Here is a 25,657-nt window from a genome sequence, read left to right as displayed (position 1 = left end):
ACGGGCGGTCATGCGCAGTACACTTTTTTTTTTTGTTGTTTGTATTTCCCGCACCGTCGCTTAGCGATGACGCGGGTACCCGCAGCCCGTATACAACGTAGTTGCATATGGGCTGCGGGTATATCCATGACCATGGAGCACAATGGGCTCTATGTTGCGGATATCCGCGGTAAAATAGAACCTGCTGCGTTCTCTTTTCTGCGAGTGGATTACGCAATTCCAACCCGCTAATGGGAGCGGAATTGTGTAAACCTATGCGATTGATCTGCGTATTACCGCTAATCAAACGCATGCGGAATCCGTAATTCCTATCCGGTCATGTGAGACCGGTCAAAGGTAGATCGCTACCATTTTTTCACGTGACCGGGGACCGCTCAACGAGGCCACCCGTCACTGCTCCAGGCTCTCGGTGACCGGTGGTCGCTGGGAGCAAGGAGATATTAAGTTTCCTGGGCTCCCCGACTCCTGCACATGTGTCCGGTGTTTTGCCAGCGGTCGCATGCGCAGAATACGGGAAAGTTCACGGAAGAAGATTGCGTCGGGGTGCAAATATGGAGGCCTCCGGTAAAAATTTTTATCTCCTCTCACCGATCGCATCGGTGAGGGGAGATGAAGCTTCACCTTTTTTTAACTTTTACGTGATCGCCATTATTCTTTGGATAACGGCGAACACGTGATCAGGAACCGCTCACCGCGGCCCTCCGTGAAATCTCCAGGCTCTCGGCTAAGTTTTGTAGCCAGGAGCAGGGAGATTTTAAAAAACCACGGCTTTTGCGCATGCGCCTGCCACATTGGTGACGGGCGCGTGCGCAGAAGCTGGGTTGAGGTCCGCGGATAAATCCGCAGGCCCTAGGTACGTCATTTCATCCTCCCTCACGGATATGATCCGTGGGGGGAGATGAAACGCAAGCTTTTTTTAACTTTTTAAAACTTTTTTTTTACTTTTTGCACTTTTTTTTTTTTACCTTTTACCCCTTTTTTTATTTTTATTTTTTTACTTTTTGCACTTTTTTTTTTACTTTACATGATCACTGTCATCCATTGGATGACAGTGATCATGTCCCTGGTGACATCCCTCTGCTCTTGGCTACACATGGCAGCCAGGAGCAGAGCAATTTTGAATTTCCCGGGGCTCGAGCCCCTCTGTGCACGCGCCCGATGTCAATCATCGGGCGCGCATGCGCAGACGGGGATTTCGGGTCCCGGGACATCGGGACATAGCAGAGGACTGGGGGTGAGTATCTTCACCTCCCCTCATGGATCCGATCCATGAGGGGAGGTGAAACTTTACTTTTGTTTTACTTTTTAAACTTTTTCGCGATCACCGCTATCGCAATGGATAGCGGTGATCGCGGGCCCGGGGACCGCTCACAGTGGTCCCCGGTAACACCTCCTGGTTCCCGGCTACCTTCAGGAGCCGGGAGCCAGGAGATTTTAAATTTGCCGGGGACACCCGGGCTTCTGCGCGTGCGCGTGACGTCATCGTCAGGCGCGCATGCGCAGAAGGCCGCCGGCGGGTCCGGGAGGACCAGATCTCCGGGGGACACCGCCGACAAGCCGTGTGAGTATTTTCAGCTGCCGTGATGGATCCGATCCATCATAGCAGCTGAATTACTACTTTTTTTCACTGTTTTATTTACTTTTTTGCGATCGGCGCTATTCATTTTATAGCGCCGATCGCAATGCCGGGGGGGACTGCCCGCATCCTGGGATGACAGCTCCATGCTGTTGGCTACCTGCGGGCACCGACAGCATGGAGCTGTCACGTCCTCAGGCCAGTGGGCATCAATCCAAAGAGGATGCATAAAACTACGTCCTCTAGGATTAAGGCCCACTTTCTGAGGACGTAGTTTCCCGATGGGGCCGTCGTTAAGGGGTTAAATAAATAATATCCCCTAGTTGGAAAGACACAAATCAAAACCAAAATCAGGCTAGCCAACGCTCCAGAAGCCAACAGTTCAAATGAAATCTAGTGAAAGAGTCTCAGAAAATAACTCACCCGCTGTCTTAGAGGGACCGACGTGGAACCCTCTGGTACACCTAATGATCAGAAGAGCTTAGCAAATAGGTAGAGTTGAAGAAATTGCCTTCATAGTTGTGTCCCTGGAAATGGGGGAGAACGCTATCCTTCTCACAGATCCAACAATGGTCTCGGTGAAGCGATGAATCTGAACATGACATTGGCTTCTCCTGAGTGCCACTCGTGTTTTTTTCTATTTCTTGTTAGAAAAACTGCATCAGCCTAGAGATCTAGATATGGTTGTCGTCAGATGTGTTGGTGGTGATCATTTTTTAAATCATATTTATTTGGATTTTGGTACTGATATTTTTTACTCTACATTTTTTTGGTCAGAAATAGAGATGAGCGAACGTACTCGGTAAAGCACTACTCGTCCGAGTAATGTGCTTTATCCGAGTACCTCCCCGCTCGTCCTGAAAGATTCGGGGAGCGCCGCGGAGCGGGGAGCTGCAGGGGAGAGCGGGGAGGAACGGAGGGGAGATCTTTCTCTCCCTCTCTCCCGCCCGCTCTCCCCTGCTCCCCGCCGCAACTCACCTGTCAGCAGCGGCGCTCCCCGAATCTTCAGGGACGAGCACAGCGATACTCGGACAAAGCACATTACTCGGACGAGTAGTGCTTTACCGAGTACGTTCGCTCATCTCTAGTCAGAAACCATCTTTCAGGCACTTTATTTTTTCATTGAGTTTTTTTCTATACATTTTTACCCTGTAACTGGAGCTGCAATAAATGCCTCAGTTGAAAGGGAAAAAGTCATGTTAATGGAACAGTTGTCGCTATCAAGGCTGTGCTGGGTCTGTTTAAACACAGCAGCTAGGTTATGTGATTGATGGTACAAATATATTTTATCTTTTTAATTATTCTCATCATTAATACCACAATGTGCTAGGTAGGGAATTAAAGACGGAAACTTGGGGGTGCTTCTGCATGTGTCACTTTCAAGGCAGCTTATGCACTTCAAAGAAATTGTAAATCTATAGCATATCTTAAAGCGTAAAGCACAACTACACAATTCAGACTAAATAGTCCCTGGAGATTTTGCAAAAAAAATAACAATAATTAATCTTACCTTTTTGTTGATGGCTACTCCGTCTTCACAGTCTAGCACTGCACAGTCGACATTGAGAGTGGCAATTTTTTGTATTTTTCTTTCATCGTTTCCAGGTATGTACAGTACAGCTCTGCGAGGGATGTACTTGTGAGTATTTCGAATCTGAGAACAGCTGTTTGTATGTATCCTTGGAAAAGCACTCGCACATAGAGAAGAAATTCTGAAAAAAAATTACATTAAATTTTTAATTATAAAATAGATATAGCCAATTAAAAAAAAATAAATCAATAAATAGGATTATCAAAGCAGGTAATTAAAAATTAGCAACATTAACATCTATACAGTAGACCCTCAACCGACAATATTAAGTTGATCCAGGAGGACTTTCGTAAATTGATACCATAACATAAAAGTAGCATGGGTTAATAGCCCCAAAAATGTCAACTCAAAAAAAAAATTAAGATTAACCCCTTGGTAGGTATCAGCTGGGTTAATGTCAAGATTGTATGTTCCTGTTTGTTAAATGTGGTTTCAGGTTACAATAGACTATGAAAGACAGTTGTATGTTGAAGATATAGTAACCCGAGATCACGGTCTTGAGAGCTCACTATTAGAGATGAGCGAACGTACTCGTTTCGAGTACTTACGCACCCGAGTACCGCCATTTTCGAGTACTTCAGTACTCGGGTGAAAAGATTCGGGGGGCGGGGAGAGGCGTGGCGGTGCGGGGGGTAGCAGCGGGGAACAGGGGGGAGCCCTCTCTCTCTCCCTCTCCCCCCCACTCCCCACTGCTACCCCCCGTGCCGCCACGGCGCCCCCCGAATTTTTTCGCCCGAGTACGGAAGTACTCGGAAATCGCGGTATTCGGGCGAGAAAAGGGGCGTGGCCGAGCACGTTCGCTCATCTCTACTCACTATACATATAAATTTTATGTCTCTGTTCAATGATTTAGAATATGACATGATATGTTCCTTTTAATGAAGAATTAAAGGGGTATGCCAATCTGAGATATTTATTGAAATTCCTAAGGTCTTCTCTGGTACTTCCATCTATTGAAAAAAAAAAAGGGGTCTTCTAATTCACCAGGCAAGGTGGTTACAACCAGACGCAGACCATACAGAAAGGTGATCACATGTGCCAAACCTTGTTCGCCTGTGGCTATGCCGTAAACATCTCAAATGGGAAAAGCCCTTTAATGTAATTTTATTGCATTACTTCTTTTGGCGATTAGTATGTCTCCAAACCAAGGTACTGCTTTTTTATTGTCTTCAATGGAGCACTCAGATGAAAGCAATAGACCTCTTCATTCTATTAATCAGTGGGAGTTCCATCTATACTTCTATTAATGCTATCATGTGACATATCTCTTAAATTGTAATCTTTAGCTCCCGTGTGACAGCACAGCAGTGAGGACATGTGGGGATGAGTGTCGGGCACTGTTTGCCCAACACTCATCCCGTTTAAATATACCTTTAAGGCATGGACCTTTAAGAAAGCCAGAACTTTGGCGAGAAGCCAGCCGGATCCTCTTCTTCCTGTTTTGAGTCGTCCATTAGCTGCAGTTCACTTCCTGCGGGGCAGTGAACACTACGAGTCACGTAGTATTCACTGCCTAGCAGGGAATGCTGAATCATAGTCAGTCCACTTTAACACACATGCACGATATCTCGCTGCTAGGGTTTCACATAGTATATGAAACACTAGCGGCGAGACACTGTACATGCGCAGTAGCGCTAAAGCAGGCTTCAAGCATTCAGCATTCCCTGCTATGCAGTGAACGCTACATCACTAGTGATGTTGCATACACTGACCTGCAGGAAGCAAAATGCCGGCAATGTACGCTGGATCACAGGAAGAAGAGGATTCGGCCGGCTGGAGGTGACGTGACCCAGGGACTGGAGTAGCCAGGAGAAGATGTGTGGTGAGGTGAAGATGTGGTAAGAAGACTGCCTGGAGAGGAATAGGTAAGTATAGATTTTTTTTTTTTGATGACAGAACCCCTTTAATGGTAAATGTTTTATGTATACAATAAAGTTGTGATTATATTTGTGCCATTTTTTTAGTATTTTGGTCTTTATTTATAAGCCTTACTTTTTCTTTTGGGTTGCCATATTTAGGTTTAATGTGTGGCTGATATTCCTGAGTGGTGCCAACCTTGTCATTTTTACTCTTGCTCATTCTGTGTAAAGAGGCTCTTAGTAATATTAGTGCATGCCTGCATAGCCTGCAATAATATTGAGTGTGTAATAAATAAGATACTGGTTAGATGTGTTCTATTTAAGCAGTGGTATTAATAGTTTACATTTCAGTTCCCTGCACCACAATTTATCTGTATTTCTTAATGTTAGGGGAACATGATAATGCGCATAACAATATAAAAACTCATCTGCTTTTTCATGCAGTTCCTCATACCATCCACACGTGTTCGTTTTTTAATTTGCATGTCATCTGTTTTTCATGTCTGAAACATTTTAAAAAAAAGTGAAACAAGACCGATCTTTTTTCTGCATTTCTTAGCAAGAGATTCATGAAATGCAGACACAACACAGACCGCATCCTAGTGCTGTTCAGTTTTTTTTCAGTCCTTACTAACAGAAATCAGATCAAAACAGTGCACACTGCGTTTTGTTCATGTGATCTGTGTCTGTGTGCAATCAACAGACGGAATATATATTACATTGACTACTGTGGATCTGTGTGCGATCAAAGTCTAGTCAGTTGCACAATTCAGTGCATAGGCTGAAAATACAGTTGTGTGCATTAGGCCTAAGAATCCTTTTACACGACAAGATAAATTAGAATAAGCAAGCAACCAGTGGCGACATAGCGATCATATATGGTTAGTTTCAATGGTTCGTTCGAACATAACCGCGCCTCTAGTTAACCTTTCTGCCACTGCTTTCTATTCAGCAAATCGATATGAAACTGTTTAGATGAAAGGATTTGCAGCAGATAAACGATGATTAAAAGGTCTCCGTAAAAGATCGATTAGTGATGATCAAACGATTACACTTAACAATTATTGTGCAAATCAGTCAATCTAATTATTTGTACAATAATCCATCCATATAACAGGGCCCTAAGTAGGTAGAGGACAAGGGAAATCATAACAATGCACAGATAAAGTCACGATTTGAGGGAGTTGTAGAGCGGTAAATGGTGAGCACACTGATTAATTCTCAACTGCAAAAACAATTAACCCTTTGCAATAAAATTTTGGGTTCAGGGTTTCCTATGGGGCTTTCTATTTCTGCCATTATACAATGGTGCTATCTGCTGGCCAGAGCCAGTACTGCAGTATGGGACATGCTGGAAAGGCCCCCGACAGAGTGGCCAGCAATATACAGTAAGAATACCCTGCAGGACATCTTCCGACAATCGGAGCTGTACAGCCTTCAATCAGAATGTCTTGAGACGTCAGACAGTGGATTAGAAAGGGTTAAATGTCCAGAATAATTTTTATATACTGTAAAAAAAAAACAAAAAAAACAAAAACAGATAAGATGTCCCTTATAGGGTTCAACTCCGTTGGGTGGATCGGTCCCTGGAGGCTTCCAGTTTTACGGCTTCCTTGCTCAAGTTGGGTTTGTGGATATTCAGGCCGAGCTTGCCATAGCTGTCACCGGAGGGGCCCATAAGAAATCGCCCCAAGCTGGAATACAGTGGGGAAAGAGGGGTTAGGCATAGGGCATCCGGACTGGCATACACAGTAGTTTCAAGCCTGTAACTCGTGGGTCAATGACGAGGAGGACAACATGCTGCTGAACAACTGAACCTTTTTACTGGCAGGAAACAAGCAAGTAGCACAGTACATGGTTAGTTTCCTCCAAGAGAGGTGGCCTGGTAAAGCATCCTGCTGGCTCGGTACCGGTATCGCAGCACTTCACGTTCTCTCCCTGCCAGTCTGTGGGATAGACTTGGGGTAGTGGTAGACTGCAAAACTCCCAAAGGGAAAACACTTGCAAAAACAGGGACTATCTCTTTAGCTCAGTCCCACTGGCTGCTGTGAATCCATTCTCATTGGGGCACTTGTCACCATGCAGGTTTCACATACCTCTGGCAAGCAGGCCTTAAGTCCGGCTCACAACATCTGACCCTCACCAGTACATGCTTTTTAGGCAAAACCCCTCTTAAAGGCACAAATACTTTAAACCATAACATTGCATAGAACGCAAGATAAACATTTTTCCAAACATGGAGGAAATAATTATTATAATTGGGAGTCCCACTACAACCTTTTTATTTCTGGGTCAACATTGTTTTTTGGGTTCCTTTTCGCTGTGTGGTAAAAACAACACATTAACTTTATTCTGCAGGTCTGCACAATAACAGTAATTTACATAGTTTTTGTTTTACTACTTTAAAAAAAACTTTAAAAAAAAACAAAACTATTTTGCTTTCTGATATTCAGAGCCCTATAACTTTTTTTGGTACTTGTGGGTTATCGGTCACCACTTTTTAAATGAATTTCACAAATGTTTCAGCAATATACATGCATTAAAAAAAAAACACGATTTATTTCTTAAAGGGGTTGTCTCGCGAAAGCAAGTGGGGTTAAGTACTTCTGTATGGCCATATTAATGCACTTTGTAATATACATTGTGCATTAAATATGAGCCATACAGAAGTTATTCACTTACCTGCTCCGTTGCTAGCGTCCCCGTCGCCATGGCTCCGTCTAATTTCGGTGTCTTCTTGCTTTTTTAGACGCGCTTGCGCAGATGGGTCTTCTCCCTTTGGCTCAGCTCGGAAGCAGCGGTGTTTTGGCTCCGCCCCCTTGTACGTGTCATTGCTCCTGATTGGCTGGAATCGGCACATGTGACGGGGCGGAGCTACGCGATGATGCGTACAAGGGGGCGGAGCCAAAACATCGCTGCTTCCGAGCTGAGCCGAAGGGAGAAGACCCATCTGCGCAAGCGCGTCTAAAAAAGCAAGAAGACACCGAAATTAGACGGAGCCATGGAGATGGGGACGCCAGCAACGGAGCAGGTAAGTGAATAACTTCTGTATGGCTCATATTTAATGCACGATGTATATTACAAAGTGCATTAATATGGCCATACAGAAGTGTATAACCCCACTTGCTTTCGCGAGACAACCCCTTTAAACTCTTTTTACTTCTCCAAAACATAAAGATTTATAATATTATTCAGGTGGTATAAATACGGCTATAGTCTGCAAGATGGCGTTGAATGGTATATATTAAAAAATGGTGACAGGTAACCCACAAGTACCCTTTTTTTCTCGTTGATGACGCTGTGTTTTTGCTTGTAAAATTTTGCAGTACACATAACTTTTTGGTAATTGTTATACAAGTTTTATGAGGAGGGGAGGTGACCAGATAGACTATTCAAGCAGTTTTTAATGTAATATATTAACCCTTTATGGATTAGGCTGTTTTGTACCTAAAAGGACCAGACACTTTTTGGGGATTTTACCCATGTGGTGGTTTTACTGCCCTATTTTTTTCCTTCAGTTAGCAAAATTATTTTTGTTGCGTTTTTTCCCTGTGACATACAGGGCTATTTTATTGATTTCACGCAGACAAATCGTGGCCGTCTGCCTATGATTGCGTTTTCTAATGCAATCCTATTGCAGTGGCCACGGGCGGAAATCCTGCGGGAAATCCCGGGGGCCGTAGTGATAATAGTCACTAAGAGCTGATCAGAGTCTGCTAGCTCTGCTCGTGATCGCAGGGTCGCATAGTGGAAGAAACACTTCCAGTTTTACTTCTTAGTACATAGCGCTCATTGACCGCTATGTACCCAAAAGAGGAGAAGGCAGAAGTGGTTAAAAACCGCTTCTCCCTTCTCCTCCGGGTTCTCAGCTGTGACTAACAGCTGAGGACCCGACATGGTCCTGCTTGATTGCAGCAGCAGAGTCTTTAATCCTGCACTGTATTTTTTGCTATTGGCCGGGATTAAAGCCCAGGACCAAGCGGCCTAAATTTACAGCACTTGGTCCTTAAGGGGTTAATTCCCCTGCTCAAACAGTACAGATTAACAGCAATCAGTAGTGTTTTCAGAGATAATTATCTCCCAGTATCAATGAACAGATAGATGGTGTTACTGTCCCCAGTGAACCTGGGATTTGTGGTTCTACAAATGTCCTCATACGGAAAATCAAAAGCCCAAATACATCAGTACTGACAACAGAAGTAGACCAAAGATATAGAGCCATTTACAAATTCAGCATACATTAAAAAAAAAAGTCTACCACTTTTCTCTGTCTACATTTAAGCACCGACATCTATAAAGTGGAACCTGTTTCATTACCAGGGCAGCCTTATCTATCCCAGATGTTGTAGTTTTCCTCCCTGCAGGATACGAGTCTGACCTCTTTTCTAGCATTTCACTTTGTCTTAAGCATGCCAATTTTATTAAACTACCTTAATAGATTTGAAAGTTTCTTTCACAACCCACTCTCTTTACATCAAGCTACACATATTAACGTCTTTAAACCCTTTGTGATAAGTAATATCCTCGGGCACTTTGAAAGGTTAATCTGAACAAGTCTTTACACCATAACTAAAGGGATCAATACACAATATCCAAACCACAAATGATGATTTCATTGTCAGCTACTGCCTCAGGTAGATAGCAGGTGCCCCCTATGGTGGTCACTCACTGCACACACAATCTTCTTGAACAATCTCATGGAGTTGATTTGCTTTCAAACACTCTCATAATGATAATAAGTATGTAAATAGACCAAAAATAAAAACTATTTAGTAAGCCAAGGGGGAGGTGGCAGAATGCAGGCTACATTACAGATAGAGATGGAGGAGAGAAGGAGAGATGGAACAGAGAGAGAGAAGCTAGTATTAAATGTGTAGTCACTGATAAAATGACACATTCTATGGTCTGTTCCAAAAGACTGTCAGATTGTGCCAACCCTGAGGCAACGTTATCCAGAACTAGCACTTTTATACAGAGAGATAGGTATCCTGCTGAGCTGAGTTCTAATACCCCAAACTCTTTTTTTTCCATACAAATTGAGAATTCGGTTTCTTCTTACGTTCTGTAATAAAAGATAGTTATGGACGTTGAGAGTAAAGGAGGATCTATGTCTATTGTGGACAATGACTAATCTAGTAACGTCATCTAAATGGTACTTCTCTCATAGAATGTAGTACCAGCAGAACAATAGTGTGTGTGTGTGTATATATATATATATATATATATATATATATATATATATATATATATATATATATATATATATATATATTACATACACACACACATACACACACAGGGGCGTAGCTAAAGGCTCATGGGCATGGGTGCAAAAGTTTATCTTGGGGCCCCCCAAATTCTCTTCACACTTTAATGCAGAGATGTAACTTGAAGCTCCTGGGCCCCTATATAGAGAAGAGAGGCCCTATAGGCTTCCTAAGGCTCCTTGTTCTCAATTGTTCACGCCCAACGTTCTGAAGTCTGGGACCACTGGGTGGAGGTACACGTCTACAATTGTCATACACACAGGTGTCCCGAAGTCTGGGATCACTGTGTGGAGGTACTTAACTTCAAGTCTGTCTGTATATATCCCTAATTCTTCCTGTACTTGGAATACTGTGTATTTTTGCCTTGCATCTAAGGAACTGTTACCTGGTTAAGTTATTCCAGGCACTGACCATTCCCGAGGACCTGAGGTACTATACTACTGTTTGTGGCTCATTTATTTCCCCACTGATGTTCATGCCAGGGGGTACCAGAATGGTGGCGTCACCCATGACAACCCCTTCACCCATTCTACTGTTTATTGGGCATCCCCATGCCGGGGGTGTCCGGAAGAGGCCCAGCACTGCCCTGGCCTAGGCTGCGTGCGTCCCTACAGGAGGGAGCTTGGTAAGTGCTGCCATAGCAAGCCAGCATCTTGCCCTCCCAGGTTATGCTCCACAGGTTATGCAATATGTCAGAGGTCACCCTACGGGATGCTGCACTATATTCAGAGATTATATCACATGTGATTCACTGGATATATAGCAAAATGGATGAGATTTTACCACATCTCACATACATGCTGTGTTAAAAATCCACACAGAATTGAGAATCAACTAATAAAAGCGCCTGCAACATACTTATGTTAGAAACCTCTTTTAAAGTACTTTTCTGCTGCTATCTAGTCCCAACCCAAAGGGCCCATGCTGTGCCAGGATACCCCTCAAATTGCTTTAGTGGCTGTCAATCTCCAGGTAACATGATACACATTTGGTGGTCTTGTTCCTGAGTCAAACAACTTTGTATAAGAGTATACTCATTAGTTTACTCAGTTACAGGTTGCAATATCCAAAAAAATACATGTGAGGACTTAAAATTAAAAAAATTGCAAATATCCTTCCGGAAACAAGAAGATTGATCTCTTTCTTCTTCTTGGCAACTAAGCAGCCAATTGACCAATTGGAAGAAGACCTCCTTGGACTTTTCTAAAAGAAAAAGGTGATTAAACTGGTACTTAGTAAACAAAAAACTGACACCAGTAATCCTTGACCACCACAGGGCATTTCTGGTGGTCTGAACACTATGGGTAAACTACATTTCCATTCACAAAACATATCATTAATTTCCCTATAAATTGCTGCATTAGTAAAGATGACAATGCTTTGTACGTTGTGTTATACGTTGTCACTCTCCGAGAGATGAAACTCCTCTCCCCACACCCTCCCTGCCTCCCTCGATTCCTTATCCCAATTGCAGGTTTGGCCCTGGCCAGGCCGTTATTCGATTGGTGACCCTATAATGGGGTCAGAAAAATAAAAAACACAACAGAGACACAATAAGCACCTATCAATAGTTTGTTTTTCAGTTATATTATATTTGCATCAATACGTCATCAGTGTTCAATTATCAGTGTACTCTGCAAAAATTAATAAAACCCGATGAAAAAAACACACAGAATCCATAACAGTATAAACCTCTATTGTAGATTTTAAATCTGTCATAACTACTCAAGGTGTGTATTTTTACAGAGGATGTTACCCTTTAGAAAATTTGTGGTGGAAATTCTGCTACCGAAAACCCATATGGTCGTATCTTAAGTCACTTTTATACCCACACGGATGTTATCTTGACCAATGTACTTTTGTATTGTACCATGATCTTCCGACCCTTGATTTACATAATTACTACCTATATCTCTGTATGATTTATTCTACATAGCAATTGATATATTTATGTATGTACAAGTCCCTACCAATATTGGATGATTCTTTATCTGTTTTAGCTGGCTTTGTGTTTTTCTTGATGCTATAAGAATAAAAGTACAATTTGCCATAACACTGTGGTCTTATTTTTTTTTCAGCTAGTGAGTTATGTATTATTCAACCCCCATGGGTAGACTGTTGTGAGGTCTTGGCTCTGTTCGTAGGTTAATAATATGATCTTGAAAATAAAACCTACGATACAAGTTAAAATTCCATGACAAATAAGTCATTTCTTGTATTTTTCTTGTTTCTTTTCTAAACATGGAGACCTGGAGCTACTCTTTTAAAGTATTATTGATCAATTCTATTTCCTGTTAAGATGCAGTTCCCTGGTGCTGTGAAATGCAAAAGCTACCATCTGTCAAGTCTATAGACCTTGCAGAATTCACTGAATCAAACTGGTTGTTAGAATTTAACAAAAACATTCTTCCTTATCTCTTACCAAATGGTTCCAAGAACATTCAATATTTCCTTATTGTCTACATTTACTTTTCTATTAAAATATTCTTTGTAGCGGATATGATGCTAAAAACATTACAAATTAAAGAATAATAAAAGATACAAATACTGTGTATTTATATGATATTTATAACAGCCCAGACTAAACTTTTTATTACAAGTACTTGAGAGGTCAGCAAATTCTTTCCTAGGAGTACATAGTTGGCTCCTAAATTCTACACCATATTTCCAGTTAGAAATTTAAGCGATCGCTATAGGTAATCATAGGAGCGCATAAATTCATTGTGAATTTATCTTATAACTTTATCCTAATGACCCAATTGCTTCTTTAAGATATGAAATTCATACGACACAAATAAAGGAGTCAACAGGAGACTGAATATTCAAGACTTTGCAAATTTGATAAATACAGCCAGAAATAAAGTTGACTAATAGCCAACTTCTCAGCCTTGCAAAAACACGCTTCCCTGTAAACCCATTAAAATACCCAATAGTATGCTTATAGTAAGCCAGTGAAACATGATAAATTTGGAGTCAAACAGGGTACACGGTAAGGGACATATTACTTGTCAGCATTTGCACATATCTTGCTAAGCTGAGGTTGAGTCCAAATGCTACAGAATAAATCAATGTCCTGATGTACTGAAAGATGCTGTTCGATGGCACTCAGAAGCACAGCGAAGATATATATTGCAAAAACTGTATTGCTCTTCAATTAAGCATAGTGATTGCAAAATATAAATCAGCAATTGAATATTTAATTAGTAATTCTGCAAAATTGTATTTTCAAACTTGTAACACGGCAGATATCCGGAGTAATGGGCGATTAATTATGAAGCTTTAGAACAACAACTGTGCTGCTACAATGTTACATTGTGATGTGCCGAACTAACACTGTTCATCAAAGTTAATGGGAGTTTGATCAAAATTATGTTGGCCTTGTTTTCAACCTTAAGACAAAATAAAAGTTACATACAAATCCCTAGCTTATTGTTTATGGTGTTGTTTATTTTATAGGTTTCTGGGAAGGCCTCCACCCAGTAGGACTTCCATTAGAACCTACACTGCCACATAGCTTTCCCAAGTTCCAGAATGCCCAATTTGCCTAGATAATCATTTATACATCCTCTGCTTCCTTGCCACATACCACATTTTCAAACACTCGTTCCCGATCATTGCTAGGGGTAAAGTTGCCCAGAGATCAAAATACAAACAATAAAATGCTTGTCTATGGTATCTTTTGTGTGAATGCAAAAATGATCTGTGTTGGTGGCACATTCCCCTTATGCAGGTGTGTACTGCTGACAATGTCAGCTGGTTCATATGAACAATCACCCATATGACCCATTGCATGATAATTGTGACATATTCCCTTATTCGGTCTCAGCATTCATGTAACATCATGCCTGCTCGTGGCAGCATATCCTCTGCAGGGGCATCTTATAGCAGTTCATTTACCCACTATTAATGTTGATTAATACCATTGTATCAGTGCCGTGTATATGATTAGCCTGCAGCGGGGATTCCATGCGTGCGCATTCTATCTCTTTGATTGCGCATATTGGGCGTCTCATTGGTGCGAGTGAGAGTTTGAGAGCTCAGCTGTCTGGGCATGCGTGGCTTGTGCCATGCGTGACGCAGTCAGATGGGTGGGCCCTGCTCCTAACACGGCATGATAGTCCAGCTGCATGGTGTCTGGCCTCAATATGCAGGACGTAACATGGGCAGTTGGGCTGTCTCTAGTGGGGGAGGATACCTTCAACCAGATGGGCAATTGGTGCCGCGTCCCTGCAAATGAATGGGGGGGGGGGGGGGGGAATTTGAGCATATAAACCTGGGCTGTCTAGCCCAGAAAAATATTTCTACACTAATATGCTGCCAGACAACATGGCGATTTGATCCCCATCGTGACAGTTGGATTACCTGAATATCAACTTTTATTATCTTGTTCTCATGGCAATTAGATGATCTTTCCTGTTGTTATCAAGACAGTTTGATTAACGAAACACTATTTTCTATCACTTTGACTTGGCTCTTGATGAGGGGTCTATTAAATTGACCTTAGAAGCATGTTGAGCTTGAGAATGCTAATATAGGTACAGATAGGGTGTTCCTAGAAATACCCAGTTTATCCAGAAACAGTCAGGGCTTCTTTAGGAGTGTCAAACTAGGTCATTATCAAATTTATCTGACATAACAATAGACCCTAGCACCCACTTGAAGTTCTCAGACTAGGGTCTTTGTAGTGCAGCATCTACATAAGACTAGGGTCAGTATGCATGCAATGTGTCTCTATGGACAATTAGCACACTGCCAACGTGAGGTCAGTGCTCAAATCCGCATCTAGGTATAGGCCCATGTTCACATTTTTGACAAGTGATTATGTGTTGCTGTGAATTATCAATACACTGTCAGTGAGAAATGAGTGTTCCATTATAAACCTATATGTGAACACATCACATATGACAAGTGACTTTGTTATTACAAGTGTGGCAATCATACATCTCAGTACACTGATTAATAAAAGCTATTACCATCTGCCTACAAATAGGGGGTTATTTATTGCTTGGTTTGCCTTATTTGTAAATTAGGCTGTGATCTTAAGGTGCATTTACACACACAGATGGTCGGTCAAAATTCATCAGAAACTGACACTTTTGAGCGATCCTTTTGAATAGGTACTAATGGGCTTATCAGCCATTAAGTACTTCATTTGCATGTATTTAGAGAACAGCGGGTGGTCTGTTCTCTAAATACATCACTATTGTTCTGCAGCAGGACAGCAGCTGTTAACAGCTGTTAAGGAATGTTATCAGTGTCGCCCATGGAGAACTTAGTATGCGATCCCTCTTATCAGGGATGAGGATTTCATGAGGACCTGAAGTCAGCGATGGACGAAAAGTGCATGGTAAGTACATGATAGGCACAGATTTACACACAATGATTATAGCTCAAAAGATGGCTTTTGAGTGAATTTTGAGTGATAATCGTTGTATGTAAAAGGGCATTTATACAGAGGATTATTTTATAACCTTGTGACCGGCAACTATAGCGATCACTCTACGTCTACCAAGCCATAGGTTTTGCTCTGTTTTTAATCATTATATAATAAAAGAAATTATTTTTAGATTCTATTCTGCGAGTAAATTGTTGACTATTAGGATCTCACTGCCTCTGTGTCGTTTTTCTGGCATATAAACTTTAAACCATAAATTTTAAACCAATGAGCGGCAATCATCATGGACAATAATCTGCCCATGTAAAGGGACCCTTACAACCCCTGTGAGAATTAAAGTGATGACTATTAGTGGTCACCAAGCCTTCCCAGAAGCACATATGAAGAAAAAGATACTACAACTTTTAAGAACTTCACAGATGAGGACTTTGAAAACTTTACAAACTCTAAAGCACAATGCAAGTAAATGAAATTAGATACAAAATACAAAGTGTTCATAATCAGTCTAGCCATGTCTAAGGTTTCATCCCCTAGAAGGAGCCACTGTACATCTTTCAATATGTGACCAACAAATGGACTTCCCAAGTAGCATACCAATTATTTCTGTTCCTATGATACCTTAAACATTAAAAATACTATACAAATGTGGAATAGAAAAATGTTTAACAACCCAAAAAAGAGCTGCTCTAGTCATACTACTACCTAAAAACAACATAGTTGTTACTAGAATAATAACAGGAAGCAGAAATACAATCTAAAATACTTCTAATGACTTTTAAACGTCACTATAAATTCCTTTTAGATTTTAAAGTCAGTATTCCCACAGCTGTCCCCTAACAATATGTTTCACGCTAGTACTAACTGCCGAATCACAGAAATTACATACATTTAAAAAGAGAAAATATATACTTTCTTACAACATAAAGCAAGGAAATATTTCCTTTAAATTAGGCATAAATGGGGCCCATACTATAAAATACGTAAGTTTCCATTAGAAATTCAGTTTAGATTTAGCAAAAAAAATACCATAAATAGCTTTACATATACATTTAACTGCGTCATCAACTTATATTTATATTGCAATTCATATAATTAAGAGAAAGAGCCTAGCACATTCAAATAGGAAAACTGAAGGAGTCTTGGAGGGAAAAGAGAGAATAAAACATGTTTATTCCCCAAACATTTGGGCAGATACATTTTTTATACCTGAGATGAATAGTTTAAAAAACCAAACTGATAAAATTGTGCTTGGCTCCTAATTCTTTTACACCCCTTCAATATATATGGGTAATAGACAGTACGATTGTCATGTGGTTCTAATTACATTTAAAAAAAATAGTAAATATAATTTCGGCAATGCATATAAGACAATGCAATGTGCCAAAACAAAGAAAAGCACAGCAAGGGAACAGCAACTGAAATTACAAAACACCAGGATTTGCACAATAATGGCATCTAATTAAGAAAGAAAGATACAAGTTGTTTATAACAAACACCAGCAGGTCTTGTACAAACACGGAGAGCTCACAACAGAGGGTGGACCAGTCATGTCCCACTGTCTGATGAGCCGCTCCAGCTGCAGATCATGCATTTTATCACACATGCTAATAACTACAGTTATGGTCTTAATTTTAATCGCTTCTTCTGTAGGCTTGTGTCTCAAACAATTAGCACTAATGAATGGCCAAAATAGCTTGGATCATATATGTCTAATTGCAGTCAAGAGCAGTTCTTGTCTGAATGTACATTTCAATTTTCCTCTGCGGGTAATGTTTGTTAATTGTATTTCTTTATATAGCATGTGAAAAAAGGCAGCTTGTTCAAAAAGGAGAGCGAGTGTTCTCTTCATTCCCTTTGTTCAGACAAGAAGCTAAAGTCACTTCAAGAGCACTTAATCCCATCATCCGCGGTTACAATTGCCTTACAGCATCCATCAAAAAGAATCTGAAGTAAGATGATGCAGCTATATTGTGTAATTAAAAGCAATTCAGGTAGTTATTGCTTGGGGCACTTTACAGGTTCAAGTACTTAAAATGGCACGGCAGGGTTTCTAAATACTGTAGTGTTTCAAAGTTGGTCAGCAACAATATCTCACAGAGAAAAGGGGAGGAATATGCAAAAACATCCTCCTCGAGTGAGTATCATGTAGTGAAGAAGAGAGGAGGATCAGCTGACCGATTCATGGCAAAAAATTACAACTCCCTTAGTGATGACCAAAAGAGATAAAGAGAAGAGAAGAGAGGTGTGGGGTGCATTATCCCAGAGATAAACGTTGGGTGTAATTTATTTTCTTTTGTTGCATATGAACTAAGAATCAAACATGCATTAATGCAGCAAAAAACAACTATTCCATCCACTTCTTGATTTGTGTTTTAGACACGGCACATATATATTTTCCAGTTATTTGTACTGCCAGTAGGGATCTATGGTGTCACTGGTTTATGCATATTACCTACAAAACTTCAAATTCTGTTAATGTATCTACACTAACATCTTACAATCTACTCGTAGTTCCATTCTAGCAGTTAACAAGTAAGCACTTTGCCAAGACAAGGCCAAGGCTGCATCGGCTAAGCGTCTTATAAGAAGAGTTGAAAAGATGCAATTCTTTGGATGTGACTTCAGCATTTTCTTCTATTCTATTTGAGAATCACCCCATACCCAGTAGGTGCTGCCTGTTATCAACAACTGACAAATTCCAGAGAAGTCCACGATCAGTAAGCAGGGAAGGTGATTAGCCCACTTCCGTTGCCGCATCAGCATTCCCCCAGCCCGTGCGTTGCGATTGCAGGATGCCAGTTGGTTGCTATGGCAGCAAGAGGTCTGGTGAAGGCTCCCAGATTGGAATTTGGGAAAGCTAGGTATTTAAACAAGAGTGAAAACCAGGAATCAAACAGGAAACAGGAACCTCTTAACAGAACCCATTGCTTGGAAACGCTCTAGTGGGGGAAGCTGTCTTAATTAATCTTAGAGGCATCAAGATTTGATGGGGATGAGAAAGTTGGGTGCTAATGCTGGCCCCTTTAAGATGTTGACCGGACATGCATGCCCTATGGGTTAAATTGACAGCTAGAGAGACAGAATGGCATTTGATGCACAGAGGATGCAAAGGGCTGTAACCAGCAAAATGGGAAGGTGAAAAGAGGCGCTGGCAGGCATTACAGCATTGTTACATATTACTTACCTACTCGATCATCAGAAAGTAGGCACAGGCTCTACTAATAGATTACAAGGATTTACAAAGATAATCAGAGAATACTAACAGTGCTTCATACATCAGTACCTTCTACACACCCCAATGATTAGGAACGAGCATTGATAGGAGCTTACACCGTGTAAAAGAAAGATGTGCCTTTGACAACGATGAAACTCTCTGGGGGACAAATGATTGGATGAACAATTGTTCTTCTTTAGAGATGAGCGAGCGTACTCGGCCACGCCCCTTTTTCGCCCGAGAGCCACGATTTTCAAGTACTTCCGTACTCGGGTGAAAAGATTTGGGGGGCGCCGTGGGTGAGTGGGGGGGTTGCAGCGGGGAGTGGGGGGGAGAGGGAGAGAGAGAGGGCTCCCCGCTGCTACCCCTGCTCCACCACGCCTCCCCCCGCCCCCGGATCTTTTCACCCGAGTACGGAAGTACTCGAAAATCGCGGTGCTCGATCGAGTAATTACTCGAAACGAGTATATTCTCTCATCTCTATTCTTCTTTCTTTAGGCCTCATGTCTAGGGGCGGATCGGATTCCGCATGTGGGAGCCCGCAGTGGAATCCGACTGTGCCTGTGGCTGAGGACACTGCAGAGTTTCTACTTACCTGTCCTGGTCTTCATTTTCTTCACTGCAAATGTGTGCGGAAGTACCGGCTGGTGCGCCGACGTACATGCAGAGTGTTTTTTTTTTTTTAACTCTTGCTTTCCTGCAGAATCCACGGGCCCTCCGCATTTCAATTGTGGTCGGGCCACAGATCGGACTGCTTCTATTGACTTCAATGGAAGCCGTCTGTGTGGGATCCGCACTGAAATGGAGCATGCTGCGATTTGTTTTCCAGACCAAAAGGCCCACAAAACAAATCCACATGCTTTATTTCATTTGTGGATGCCCATGTTTCCCTAAGGGCGGCTTGATTTACAGATCTTCTGCAAATCAAACCCGCCCGTGGACATTGGGCCTTAGAATCTGACTGTGTGAAGGTCAGGTAAACATATCAATGAATGTAAGGGGACCCTTAGGCCTCATGTCCACGGCTATATTAATATTTAAAATCCGCAGCGTTTTTCCCGCATTCGGATCCGCGCCCCATAGGGATGCATTGGACACCCGCAGGTAGTTAAGTACCTGCGGATGTTATTTTTCCCCTCAGGCGCGGATTGGCGTGCGGGAAAAAAACCACGACATGCTCCATTTTAGTGCGAGTCTCCTGCGGGGACGGCTCCCGCAGGCTTCTATTGAGGCCTATGGAAGCCGTCCGGATTCGCAGAATACCCGTACCAGAATTAAAACTCACCTGTCCGGACGCTGTGGATCTTTCCTCTGTCGCGGCCGCATCTTTTTTCTTCGGCCCGGCGGCTGTGTCCGGCGCATGTGCGCGGCACGCTACTGGTGTGCCGAGCACATCCGCCAGGCCAAAGAAAGAAGATCCGGCCGCGATGGAGGGAAGATCCGCAGCGTCAGGACAGGTGAGTTTATTCTTATTTTTAGCCTCATGTCCGCGGGGTAGGAGGGACCCGCTGCGGGATTCTCCATGAAGAATCTGCAGCGGGCCTGATTTTCCCCGTGGACATGAGGCCTTAGACTTTGGGGATCAGCCACACACTAAATGACTGGATCATGGGTTGTACATCATATATTACACTTCATCATCAGGAATTGAATAGAACATTTTCTTAAGCTTTACCAATGCACTGCAATGTATTAGGTTTCACCAATGCAATGCACTGCAATGAATTCTACATCAGATAAAGCATGCTGAGGCAATAAAAATACGCTGGTGATTTTTTCCAATGTGAGGCCGCCTGCATATGAAGGGATTTTTGCTGCAGAATCTGCAGTAGATGTCTCCATCGTGGATCCACAGCAAATACTGTTCATAGCATGCTAGGGGAAATTGCAGTTTCTGCCAGTGGGGAAAAAAAAAATCGAACCATGCTCTATTTTTGCACAAATTCAATGGAAGCTGCCCAACCCATGGTCTGTCTGCAATTAACATGCGGATAGGTCATGGATTCCACGTCATTGCCTAGAGACGACAGGGGAAATATAAACATTTGGAAAAAAAAAGTCTGCACTGTGCATGCACCACGGCTCGCTGTCCAGACCATCCGCAGTACAGGCAAAGAAGAAAGAAGACAGGGACATGGAGTCGCCAGCCGCTGTCAGAGCCGGATTCCGCTGTGGGCTCCCGCATGCGGAATCCTATCTCTGTCGTGTGTAAGCGGGCTGAGTGAACAGTGTTTGTTAAATTCCCTATCACCTACATTGTACAGTACATTGTTATGAAATTTAGACATGCATTCTGCAGCCAAAATTCTGCTGACACTTCCAGTCAAAAGTTTTAAAACACCTCAATTTTGCCATTTTTTACATCAACACAGTTCAAGTCCAGCAAATAACGTAGAATTTAAAGGCTTAAAAGTTAGTTAACATAAAATATTATATCCTTACCTGAAATGCAACAATAGTCAGAATTTATGATTTTAACCAAAGAACTTTTTTTTAGAAAACACATCAAGGGCAGCTATTCTGCATCTAATTCCAATCTATGATTTTCTTTCTGTGCTGCAAACTATTCCTACAGGTATCTCAACTTTTGTAGATTACTTTCAAACCCTCTGATTCTACATAACTAGTGTTCAAACAGACTGCATTACAACACTCTCCAGGGCAGGATTCAGACAGTTTTACTCTTCAGGACAGTGCCATAGCTATCATAATGGTAAGAAAAAGGCAACTAACCAAAGAACACAGGCAGAGGATTATAACCCTAAGGCCTCCTTCCCACGAACGGATTTCCGCCGCGTAATTCGCGGCGAAAATCCGCTGCGTTGCCCGCAGCTATTAGGTTCTATTGAACCTAATAGCTCCATGCTCACGATGCGTAATTCCACCGCGGAATTACGCACCGCGATTTCTCCCGTCCTCACCCGCAGCATGCTCTATTTTCTGCGGGTGAGGACGGGCTGTACGCACTGACGGCTTCCATTGCAGTCAATGGAAGCCGTCCGTTCACGCTATCTCCCGCTGTAACCAGCGGGAGATAGCGTGAAAAAACGCTTTCCCGCCCACCGCCGCGCGTCATATGACGTCATATGACGCGGCCGGCCGCATCACGTGACACGGCCGGCCGTGCACGTGACACGGCTGGTGACGCGGTGGCGGTGGGCGGTGACGGGCGGTGACGCGGCGGCGGTGGGCGGGGAAGCGATTTCACGCCATCTCCCGCAGGTAAGTATAGGGGCTCTGGGGGGCGCCGTGACGGGCTTCGCAGCGTAATATTACGCGGCGGAGCCCGTCACGCTCGTGGGAAGGAGGCCTTAGAAGTGTAGGTCTGTCCTACAAAGAAATTCTCAAAGCCAGGGTGGCGGTCAGTACAGTTTCCTATACTATCAAAAGACACTTGAAAACTGGGGAAAACTCTTAGAATAAGAGTTCTGGCAGACCAAAGGCCACTACAAAATCAGATGACGTTTTTAAGAGTCAACAGCCTTGAATGAACACAGTCTTTTTCAACTTTTAAAATTGATTTTCAGCCTTAGTGGCCTAGTTATTCATACATTTCAATATATAGCTAATTTGCCAATATTTTTAGTTGATCCAGAAGTCAAAACTACTTCCTCAACATGTATTCTGGGATGGCACCCGCCTTTTCAGTTTTATCAATTGCTCTACATACTGCTACAGCTTAACAGTCTGCTCAGTGTAGACTGATTCATGCCTCTTACTTCAGGTGAATTGGCTAAGATTTAATACATTTCAATAAGATTTAATATATATTTAGTACAGCCATTAGTTTACCCTTAGTACCAGGATAGGCAATTAATTTGCACTTGCCCAGAAAACCCTCCTATTAGTCTGTGACTTGCCTTATTTTTGTGTTTCTTGCCTTAATTTTTGGCAGAAAAAGGATCAGCAGCCAGCCTTTCCAGATAAAGTGTATTTCTACTTGAAGCACCATTTGACTAATAATTTGACTGCTCGGGGTATAGCAAAAAAATCTGCCAGAGAGAAATAGTTCTACTCCTTTGAGTGGCGAAGAGGGAGCTAGTTATTTAATCAATGAAATGATAATAAACATAGACCATTTTATAGAGACTGCTTTTAACTTTTCATTGTTTAACTTCCCGCTTTCAAAAAGCTCCTAACTCTTATTTATCATTAATGTAGCTGTCTAAGGGCTTGGTTTTTGCGGGACGAGTTGTGTTTTTCAATGGTAATATTTAATGTACCATATAATGTACTGAAAAACTTTTAAAAAATATAAGTAGAGTAAAATAGGAAAAAAAATGCAAATCCGCCAGCATTGCTTCTTTCTATGTTGTACACACTGCAAAAAAATAACATGATCACGTCATTCTATGGGTCAGTATGATTACTAGGATTCAGAATTTATAGTGATTCTTTTGCTGTATTACCTTAAAAAAAATTAAAACTACTTTTTGCCGCCATCTTCTAACAACCAGAACATTGTTACTTTTCTGTCAACATAGTTGTGTGAGGGCTTGTTTTTATATGAGACATCCTGTAGCTTGTATTGGTACTATATTGCAGTACATATGACCTATTGAACACTTTTTATTGCATTTTTTCGTTGAAGATGGGGGGAGCACAAAAAAAGCACAATTCTGACTTTGTGTACTTTATTTTCAGATAGCGCTCACCATGTGGGATAAGACTTTTATGGATGCAGCGATACCAAATATGTTTTGGCCTTTTCATTTAGATTTTTTTTGTTCTAAACATGGGAAACGTTTTTTTTTAAATCCCTTTATTACCTTTTATTTATTTATAATTAATAAAACTCCTTAAAACTGAGTATACATTTTTTTTTAGTTCCCATAGGGGACTTGAACTTATGATTGTTTGATGGCTCCTGCCGTATGATGCAATACCATAGTATTACATCATACCGCGATCTGAATCTATCAAGCCACGCCACAGGCAAAACGACTTGATAGGCAATTGGTGTTTGTTGATCAGACTGCATGGTGCCGTTCGTTTCCCTGGCAGCCAGTGGCCTTCTAAAAGCCTCCAGGGCTGTCATTGCAGACTACATAATAACGTAGTATATTAAACCAAAAAAGACATATGTCCATCCAGTCAGCTTTTACTCCCCAATGTTAATCCAGTGGAAAGTAAAAAATAAAAACCAAATTTCCTCATTTAAGGCAAAAAAATTCCTTCCCGACTCCAAGTTTTGCAATTGGAATTATCCCTGGATCTATAACCCTTCTGAAGTAATTAGTAATATTATATCGCTCACGAAAGGCATTCAGCCCCCTCTTAAACTCTTATCAAATTTGCCATCACCACGTCCTGAGGCAGAGAGTTCCATAGTCTCACGCTCTTACAGTAAAGAACTCTCTTCTATGTTGCTGTAAAAACCTTCTTTCCTCTAGACATAGAGGATGCCCCTTTTTTTACAGTCACAGTCCTGGTTATAAATATGTTGTAGGAGAGATCTCTGTACTGTCCCCTGATAAATTTAAACATAGTTATTTGGTCGCCCCTCAGATATCTTTTTTCTAAACTAAATAACCCCAATTTTGATAACTCTCTGGATATTGTAGTCTGCCAATTCCATTTATTAGAGTACTTGTCTACTTTTAAACCAGCTCAAGCTCTAATAACCCTTTAAATACTGGAACTCAAGTAGGACTTAACAGCCACGTGAGCACTGATCGTGGCTTTTGCTGGTGGGTGTCAGCTATAAGAAAAGCAGCACTTGTAATATGCTTGCGTGAAACTAGCCTCGGTCAGACTATGTAGAAACACGCCTCAATCATGGTACAAATAGAAGTAACACCCAGAACCAATATATCCATACAGTTTCAGGAGGAACAACAAAGGAGTGGCATAATACGATTCTTAGAAAAGATGCACCAGCATTGTTATTTTAGGGGAATACTTGGATTTACTAACACAGACATGGAAGGAGAGAAGAAACATGCTATTTAAATTATTACATAGTGAAATTACAAATATTTGTCCCTGTATTTCTTAAAGGGGTTGTCTACTTAAAAATATCTATTTTCATATACTCTATTAGAGAATTCTGAGTTAATAGTGAGGGATCCTCAACATTACAGAGTATCTCCCACTCTGGAGGACCTGTCCTTTATTACACAGTCTAGGGACTTGTATTGCTGTTGCGTTATTAAAGGCTATGGACAATAATACATTGCAATCTTGAGAACTTAGATTCTTGCAAGATCCATTAGTCAGGCTAACTGAATGGTGGCCTCTGAACCTAATGGCAGGAGGACGGGGAGATGTCTTACATACAGTTTATAGCTGGGGTTGGGAAGATATTTGACATGCCATTTACAAAAGGGGAAGAAATGTTGTTTGACATTAATTACCTGATCAGTAGAGATGAGCGAGCACCCAAATGCTCGGGTCCGCGTTATTCGAGCCGAGCTTTTTGCAAAATTCGAGAGCTCTACTCGAGTAACGAACCCCAGAACCTTTTTTTTTCTTTCCTTTCTCTCTCCCTGAAAAAAAAATTGCCAATGACGCGCGCTGCGTCGCGGCGGGGAGGGACCAAAACAGGCACGTCACAGCGGGGAGGAGCCAAAAACTGGGGCTGGGGTCGAACACGGCTTGATGCTCGTTCGAGTAATGAGCACCATCGAGTACGCTAATACTCGAACGGGCATCAAGCTCTACTGTATGTTCGCTCAACTCTACTGATCAGTTATGATTTTAGTATACTAACCACAAAGTGCTGCCGCCCAGCACTCTTAACTGGTTGTTACTAC

At 41.9% G+C, this 25,657-nt stretch overlaps 1 protein-coding gene across 1 annotated transcript in view; it reads right to left on the bottom strand.

The window, feature by feature from the left end:
• The window catches only part of CLYBL (citramalyl-CoA lyase), a 297,910-nt gene that overhangs the window by 133,063 nt on the left and 139,190 nt on the right, over positions 1-25,657 (bottom strand). The window contains exon 2 of the mRNA XM_066580137.1: positions 3,087-3,288. Within this exon, the coding sequence (XP_066436234.1) occupies positions 3,087-3,288 (202 nt within the window). The remainder of the gene's footprint in view (positions 1-3,086; positions 3,289-25,657) is intronic.

The sequence above is a fragment of the Eleutherodactylus coqui genome, chromosome 1 (genome assembly GCF_035609145.1).
Source record: "Eleutherodactylus coqui strain aEleCoq1 chromosome 1, aEleCoq1.hap1, whole genome shotgun sequence".
In the NCBI taxonomy this organism is placed as follows: Eukaryota; Metazoa; Chordata; class Amphibia; order Anura; family Eleutherodactylidae; genus Eleutherodactylus; species Eleutherodactylus coqui.
Note: the sequence above shows the minus strand (reverse complement) of the source record. Positions and strands in the feature narration are given on the sequence as shown.